Source organism: Homarus americanus, unplaced genomic scaffold (assembly GCF_018991925.1).
Source record: "Homarus americanus isolate GMGI-L3 unplaced genomic scaffold, GMGI_Hamer_2.0 scaffold57980, whole genome shotgun sequence".
NCBI classification, from domain to species: Eukaryota; Metazoa; Arthropoda; class Malacostraca; order Decapoda; family Nephropidae; genus Homarus; species Homarus americanus.
Genome location: NW_024716703.1, coordinates 14,330,905 through 14,340,185, shown reverse-complemented (window position 1 = coordinate 14,340,185; position 9,281 = coordinate 14,330,905). Strand labels below are relative to the sequence as shown.

The 9,281-nt window shown below is 35.5% G+C and overlaps 1 protein-coding gene across 2 annotated transcripts in view; it reads right to left on the bottom strand.

Moving 5' to 3' along the window:
• Positions 1-1,173: 1,173 nt before the first annotated feature.
• The window catches only part of LOC121858298 (dnaJ homolog subfamily A member 1-like), a 49,293-nt gene continuing 41,185 nt past the window's right edge, over positions 1,174-9,281 (bottom strand). For both annotated transcript variants that reach the window (XM_042354624.1, XM_042354625.1), the window contains exon 9: positions 1,174-2,685. In XM_042354624.1, coding sequence (XP_042210558.1) covers positions 2,532-2,685 — 154 coding nt within the window. In that variant the 3' untranslated portion in view covers positions 1,174-2,531. The remainder of the gene's footprint in view (positions 2,686-9,281) is intronic.

Below are 9,281 nucleotides of genomic sequence, written 5' to 3'. Positions count from 1 at the left end.
TTTTTGGGTAATTGGTTCCAGCTCAACGAAAATTGCCTAAATTCAACAAAAAAGGTAGACAAGTACACTTACTTTGAGGTGTGTATGTAGAAGGCTCCTGGATGATGATGATGATAAGAATTAGAATGGAGATGGAGGAGAAGGGAGAAGAGAAGGCATTGGGGTGGAAGAGAAGTCACCCCATGGCACCATTTCACCCATAAAATTTTGGTTCTCTTGGTGTGATTCAAGATTATTTTCTTTAAATCAACACTGCACTGCATTATATATTGTTAATATGTAAAATAAATTTCAAAATGACCAATAATTTGCTTGGAAACACAGAAAAAAGCATTAAATTGAAGAGAGTCTCAAGCAAGATGTTACCTCCACTGAAAAGACAGAGACTGACGCCTGTTAGGTGTGTTGACAGGCTGTTTGGCACGCATAAAACTAGTTTCCTGCACTTCAATTATGTTCAATAATTGTTAAAATTACTAAAATAATTAATATTAAACTTTTAAAATTATTGAATAGTATAAACTTTTTGATATTTACTAAAATAGTAAGGAATTTAAGCCCTAGAACTGATTACTGTATTGGCGGACTAATACTACAGCTGGTGGACTGCCAAAAGCAAGCGAAAACATGTTGAGGTCGGCTCGTAAGAAACTCGTTAATCGAGGGATTGCTCGTTAACCGAAGTTAAGAATCTTATGGAAGGTAACTCGTTAACCGAGGCGCTCGTTAACCGAGGGACCACTGTAAGTTTTACTAGAGAACAACGAAATTTCAATAAAAAATGAAGAAAGGTACTTTGATATAAATGGGTTCAGATGGAAGATCCTGTAATGTGTCAGCAAAGAATCTGAAAATGCATTACATATGAATGCTTGTCCTTGCTAACTCTTATACTATCAGAGAGGTGTGCTTTTTCTTACACTTCATTGTAAATTTTACAAATTCAGTACTTTTATTATATTAAAATTTCAAGTCTATATGGATAAGATACATTACTCTAGACTTGTTTAGCTTAACATTTTTTGCACAGCTCTTCCAGCAAACGGTACCAATGAACTAAATGTTCACTGCTTGCCCACTCATCCTTTGTACAAAATTACTAATGCTTACAACTCAAATCAGGAAAATGGTCAATTCCTTTCATTATAATGGTGTTGGTTAATGGAAAGCAGATTATTTTGAAAATTTATATCATGACTGCAACTTTAACTACAGCTTTAAAGTGGTACAGTATAACTTAAGTGCTTAATAACTACAAATACCAAAGTAAACAAGGAGTATCTGTCTTTCAACATGATTAGAAATTGCTTTCTTGGCAATTTTTATATTCCCTTTATTTAAACATTCTAACACAACTGACAGCTTTCATGTCCACAAACAGAAGATAAAAAGTTATTCTAACTCCATACAATTTACTTATGCTATTCAGGGAATGAATGCACTTCAGCTTTCAGTTATCTAGTAAGTATTATCATAATACTCATCTGTATAATGTTATAACTGAAGATGAGATTAAATGATGAAAATTTTTTAAATCCTGTAATCTTGAACAGGTTGTACACTGACAGCTACCTTTAATAATGTATTTATTGGCAGCAAGCAGAGTATTCTGAAAGACTATACATTCTATAGTCTATCTATATATCTACCTAGATAGACTACAGACGCCATAAGAGTGAATGACTGACATAAAATTTACTCAAATTAAATAAATATGAAAATAAAAAATATAATATACACCACTGCAGTATGTTATCAAGTAAGATTTTATAAAATGTTAATGACAAAAATAAAACTGGTCTTACTGAATATATGAAATTACTACTGTTTATGACAACAAAGAAAAAAAATACCGATCTACTTACACAATACATCCTCTCCCTCAACCCAGAGTAATAATCAATAATAATAATAATACAAGTACAGTAATAATACAGCTAGTCATCTGACATGTTAAAATATCACATTTCAGCCATATATCATAGTGCCACTCAGCAACTTAACTAATATTCTGACATAAAATAAGGTTCATGCTTTAAATAATTTTTGAATTATTAAAAGTCCAAAATGAAAAATAAAATGCAGATGCAGTATGTACATAGTTTTTTCTGAACACCATAAAACACTTAACGTACTGTAGTGCTAATCAAACACTTACAGACGTATATACACGTTACACATTTTGGGGAGTGTTTGTGTAAGTTGATTGTGTGGAGTTTGGAGTGTATTTATGTATAAGTTTATGCTTGTGTGCTGATGTGAAATGTAGTGCACTGGTTTTATTAAATTATAATATTTTAATTCCTTGTAATCCATTTCACAATTGATCGAGTGCTTCTGCCGTGTCACAAACTTTATGTTGAATTACAGTTTCTACAAAACACTGTTACTCAAGCCTTCCAAAAAATAATAATTATAAACAAATACATAAAATATCCTTGAATAATTCACAAATTTTCCTCAAATTTCAGATTACTTCAACTTCAGTAGATCAGTTTATAGTTTACAAGTTTGTACAACAGTCAGATCTTCTAACTGGTTTGGCACTGTACATGTTGCCTACCACCATGATGATCGTCATCGTCCTCATCGTATAAGGAGTGATTGTGCCGACGGCTGCGCTGTGACCTATCCATCTCGATTAGCTGGCATTCTTCACTTTCATCTGGTATCATCACCCCAGGCCTACAAAAAGTTAAAATAAATTAATTTGAATATCAAAATAAAAAGGTCAACAGGGGGTCACATTATTACAGTGGTCCCTCGGTTAACGAACACAATTTGTTCCACAGAGTCGTTCGTTAACCGATTCTATTATTTCAATGGGATATTGGGTAATTGGTTCCAACTCACAGAAAAAGTATACATACAAAGTAATGTATACCAGTAATAGAATTAACAAAACATCAAATATAAACTAAATACAGTACAGTGGTCCCTTGGTTAACGAGCACAATCCCTTCTAGAAGAATGCTCGTTAGCCGAAAAACTCGTTAACCGAAACCATTGTTTCAATGGGTTTTTGGGTAATTGGTTCCAGCTCACCGAAAATTGCCTAAATTAAACAAAGAAGGTAGTAAAGTACACTTACTTAGAGGTGTGTATGTAGAAGGCTCCTGGATGATGATGATGATGGGAATTAGAATCGGGGTGGAGGAGAAGGGAGAAGAGAAGGCATTGGGGTGAAAGAGAAGTCACCCCATGGTTCCATTTCACCCATAAAATTTTAGTTCACTTGGTGTAATTCAAGATTATTTTCTTTAAATCAACACTGCACTGCATTATAAATTGTCAATATGTAAAATAAATTTCAAAATGACCAATAATTTGCTTGCAAACACAAAAAAAGCATTTAGTTGAAGAGAGTCTCAAGCAAGATGTTACCTCCACTGAAAAGACAGAGAGACTGGCGCCTGTTTGCTGTGTTGACAGGCTGGATGGCGGGCATATAACTAGTTTCCTTACCTTCAATTATGTTCAATAATTGTTAAAATGACTAAAAAATTTAATATTAAACTTTTAAAATTATTGAATAGTATAAACTTCTTGATATTTACTAAAATGGTAAGGAATATAAGCCCTAGAACCGATTACTGTATTGGCTGACTAATACTACAGCTGGTGGACCGCCAAATGCAAGCGAAAACATGTTGAGGTCAGCTCATAAGAAACTCGTTAATCGAGGGATTGCTCGTTAACCGAAGTTAAGAATCTTATGGAAGGTAACTCGTTAACCGAAATCTCGTTAACCGAGGCGCTCGTTAACCGAGGGACCACTGTACTGTACAGTATACTGTACAATAATAATTAAAAACAATAGAATACTGTATTTTAACTTACTTTGAGGTGTGTATGTCGTATTCCCGGCAGCTTTGTTTACATATCAAACAGCCGATTGTAGAGGCAGTCAATGATGACATGCCATATTCTTTACAGAGCGCACTGGTTCTAATGCCTTCTTCGTGTTTCATAATTTCTGCACTGTATATTATAAATATGTTAACTAGATTTAAGAATGACCAACAATTTTAACGTAAAAATGCTAAAATATTCAAGAGACCAACAAAATCGATGTTCACTCCACTGCAAACAAAGTTAAACTGAGAAGTGTTGTTGGGTGATTCAATCAGCTGATGGGCACACAAAAACTGTTCCCTGTACTGTCTATATTATCAATATGTTAACTTAATTTCAGAATGACCAATAATTTTTATATAAAAAATGCAGAAATATTCAAGTGACCAACTTTCTTGATATTTACTCCACTGGAAACGAATGTAAACATATAACCAATTACTGTATTGGCGGACAAGCCGATCAGCTGATGCACACATCAAGACGTGTTTGTCGTAAGGATTTCGTTAATCGAAATTTTGTTCGTTAATCAAACTGAAAATTCTTATGGGAGCTAATTCGTTAACCGAAATTTCGTTACTCGAACTGTTCGTAAACCGAGGGACCACTATACAGAGTATATGTATTCCAAAAAATGGGGACTTGCAATGAAGTGCTTTATAAGGAGGAATTTTTTCCCCATAAGAATAAATGTAATGATGGGTACATGCATTCCAACATTAAAAGTAATACCCATTGAAATCTTAGAATATCAGCTTACAATGGAGTCATTATAACAATGTACACCCACTAACAAATTATTTGGCCCCCGGTGTCATATTGTATCACGCCGTAAGTGTACCAAATAATTTTTTTCGTGGGTGTACAGTAGGATCTCAAGTTTTGGGAGTTTTAGATTCGCGATTCATATGTTTCACGTCACTTTTAAAATTTCCAGCCTCTCGAGAATAGCAATTTCCATTATCAGTTTCGTGAGTCATTGTTGAGTGGACAGCGAGCATTGTCATGGTCTTTTGTTATCCGCTGATCCGCCAAGCGTTTTTTGTTTATGGCGTAACGGTAGTTAGTTTGAATGAGCGAGCGGTGAAGTGACCTTGGATTATATAACCCATTGTGGTTACGTTTCAAGAAATTCTTGTTTAACTATTAACGATTCTTGTGTATCAGTGATTCTTGTGAATTAACGATTCTTGTGAATTAGCGATGAGTGAAGGACATAAGGTAAATGTCGGGAGCGGTTTTGGTGGTAATGATGGCTGTAGAGAAGGTCAACAAGGAAAGCCTCAAGCCAAGAGTGACTACTGTATGGGGGTCAAGAAGAGGAAATACATCCTTGAAATGAAACGAGAGATGCTTGAAATGATCAAAAGTGGTGCTCGTACCTGTGAAATCATGTGTAGGTTCAACTGCCCTGAATCAACCATACGTTCCCTTAAAAAGAATAAGGAAGCCTAAACTGCTTCTGTGAATATATTCTCAAGATTTTCTAGTAACAGGAAGTTCTCCGATAATTCACAACAAAACCTACTGCTTTTTATCACAGAACATTACCTTCACAAGTGGGTGGAAAGAAGAAACTGTGAGCAAGGCGACCCGTCTGGACCAGATAAGGCATCAAACACGTGTTTATCATGCTGCAGTTGCACAGAGGAAACGTGTTAACTATCCACCACCGTTCAATGCTTCGGTTGGTTGGTTGGCTGCCTTTAAGAAGCGTTTTAAAGTCAAGTTTGCCCACTACCATGGGGAGAGTGCATCGGCTGAAGTCATAGCAGCAGAAAAATATCTACCCTTCTTTCAAGCTCTTGTGAAAGAGGGTGGTTATTACCAAGACCAAATCTTCAATTGTGACCAAACTGGCATTTTCTGGAAGCACTCGCCTAAGACCACTTCCATTGCCAAGGATGAAAAACAGGCAAGGGGTGTAAAGACTTCAAAGGACAGGATTAGTTTTATTCACAGCTAATGCAAGTGGAGATTTCTTGGTGAAACCCCTGGTTGTTAACCGTGCTGCCCGTCCTAGAACCTACTGTCGTGCCAACATGTCACAGCTAATGTTTATTGGACGTTTAGTAAGAAAGTTTGGGTTAAAACGTCTTTATGCACCAATTGGTTTGACAAGCACTTTGTTCCTGATACCCACCAGTACTGCCGGAGGAAGAACATTGACTTTAAAGTGATCCTGGTGATGGATTATGCTCCTGGACACTAAGTTTCTAATTGAACCTTCGCTGCCAACTGTGTCAACACTCGCCTCCCTTCAGCCCTCCCTCATCCTCCTAGCCAGGGTGATGGTGGTTTAGGCTTAAAGTTTTCATCTTATAAAATGCCAGACTAAACTTAGCAGAATATAACTTGAATTGCTGGAATCCTTACAAGACAGCAAATAATTAGAGTATAAACATCACATATTTTGCACAAGTCATAAAAAAAAAATTTCCTATAGTGTTGTACATTTGAGTACAAAGTGAGTACAGTAATATGTTGTTCAAAATTATGGTTCACTGTATGTACAGTATGTGTTTTTAACAACATTCATGTGCCATACCCAAGTTCATCCAGTCTGGTCTAAAATACTAGATGATGCAGACAACGTATATGTGAAACAAATGAAGTATAATGAAAATTTCTTATTAGTTAGCGACATATATCAATACACAGTATCATTTGGTACCACTGTACACCATCCTGCAAGGGTTACCCTTAGTTAAATGGGAAAATGTATGAAAAAAATAAAATAAATAAATAAATAAAATTTTAAAGGCTTCACCTATCTATGAAATCTGAAAGAAAACAAAGAATTAGACTATCACTGAAGGTTATGTATGCCACCATCCTAATATCTTAAGTCAAACAGGAATCATACTCTAATATTGAATGGATACATATTATGTATTAGATATGAGGCACTCCGCATTACAAGGGGGTGAAGCGTCAAATTTAAAAAAAGAAGAAAAATGCATTTAAAGTTTTCCGAAGCTTAAACAACCAAAACTTTGTTTTCTTTTATCATGCAGCTCAATCCCTCTCCTGGCGAACAGTGAAAACTGGTAGTTAGTACTGTGAGTACAGTAAAAGTCCAAAAATCCAGATGCCAGAAATCCGGACCACCCAAGAATCCGAACTTTTCAAAAACTCAAACTTTTTTTTCTTTTAGCGGGCTTTTGTGTATATGTGCGCATGCGTCAGCGCCACAGCTGCACAGCGACAACAAGCGACCATGTGGTCGCCACTTTAAAATGAGCAATCAAACTGTGACAACATACAGGGGTATGTAATTTTGAGTCCTACTCTTTCCATTTACAGAGTACAGTTGTACCCCGCTTTACGCGGTTTCACTTTACGCGATTTCTCATATACGCGGTGCCTCGCCAGAACCGAACTTTCACTTTACGCGGTTCATCTACCCATATACGCGTGAAGTATAATTATATTTTTATTTAGCTCATAAAATTCATACAAATTACCCGGCCAGAATATAATTTACATTGCTGGAATTCTTACAATTTGATGATCATTTTGAATATAAACATCATAGATTTTGCATTAGACATACAAATTTTAGATGTAATGTTTACTCTGAGTAAATATGTTATCTTTTGTGCAAAATATATGACATTTATATTCAAAATGTTCCTGGTCTTACAAGGAATCCAGCAATGTCAATTATATTATCCTAACTTTAGTCTGAGGTATTATTTGTTACTAAAAGTTAAAATTAGTTTTTTCACCCAACATTTCTCTGGTAGGGAGGGAAGGTGGGGGGTGGGGGGAGGGTTGGGACCGACCGACCATCTGGCGCGGTTGGAAGAGGGGGGGAGGCAAGTTGGGGTACTTTGATTGACAGAAGTGTCGTGAAGAATATTTTTTTTTTATTAACTGAAGATATTTGTTTTAGCTCATAAAATTCATACAAATTACTGGACCAGAATATAATTTACATTGCTGGAATTCTTACAATATGATGATCATTTTGAATGTAAACATCATGGATTTTGCATTAGACATACAAATTTTAGATCTAATGTAATAATTTGGTTTACACAAAGCAAGTATTTTATCTTTTGTGCAAAATATATGAAATTTACATTCAAAATATTCCCTGACCTGCAAGGAATCCAGAAATGTCAATTATATTATCCTAACTTTAGTCTGAGGTATTATTTATTACTAAACGTTAAAATCTAGTGTTTCACCCAATCATTTCTCAGAGAGGTAGGGGCCAGTGAGCTGGGAAGAGGGGGGGGGGGGAATTGAGTCTATTATATGAATGGACATTAACCTGGCGACTGTATTTCTCTTAAATATTAATTGTGTGAGCATACCATCATAAAATTTAGATAATATTTTTACTACAACATAGGTATTGTGTCGGAAAAAGTGAAGTTTGGGGGTTGGGCCAGTCTCTATTGGAATTAATCCCATATGTTCTGTTGTTCCATTTACGCGGATTTCACTTAACGCGGTACCCTGTGGGTTCAATTGACAGCGTAAATCGGGGTACTACTGTACTGTACAAGCCCATAATAATGGCTCCTAAAGTACTGTAGATAAACTTCGTTGTGTGAAGAGAAAGAACACGTTGAAATTGAGTGACAAACTTGAAATAATTAAGAAACTAGAACGTGGTGTGAGCAATGCTGTTCTAATGGAAACATACGACATTGGAAAGTCTACAATTTATGATATAAAAAAGGCACAATAAAATTTTAAAATTCACAGCTTTTTCTTTAAAACTGCTCGTTTTGATAAATGAAGCATGCTATATTTGCTAATGAATAAACTATCAAAATGTACCTGTTCATCTCTTCTTTATTCCTCCTTAAATTTGAATTTTAAAAGTACTGCCTGAGAATCCGGAAAATCCGGACCGACCCAATCCCCAAGCAGTCCGGATTTTTGGACTTCTACTTTAGTTATAATTTTATCCCGAGTTGAATGAGCATAACTACCCATCATGTACAGTTGTTTGATCTTCAAACCAACAATAATCGCATTTTTTTTTTTGCAAAATTTTCTTATTATTGTTGGGCTAATATTGTAAAACAAGTTAATGATCACCAAAAACAACACTTGTTCAGCACCCCCCCCCACTCCCAATAAAAAAACTAAACTTTAAATAATAGTAAACTCATTTGCCTATCAGTACTTATTTTTCTGTCCCTATTAATAGCCAAAGATTTATAATATTGTTTAGTATAATAAGTGTGTAATAATAAGGAAACACCACTACACTCACCCCCCACCATTAACCTCTCCCCTCCTCCCCCCAACAGTATTACAACCTTACTTTGTTTAGTGCCTTCGTTTTATTATCCATGAAGATCGTAGTAACTTGAAGTTATGTAAATCCTGAGGAGTGCGTATAACTTTAATGGCCTCGTCATAATCAATCACGTACTGTTCGAAGTCTTTCTCTGCCTTTT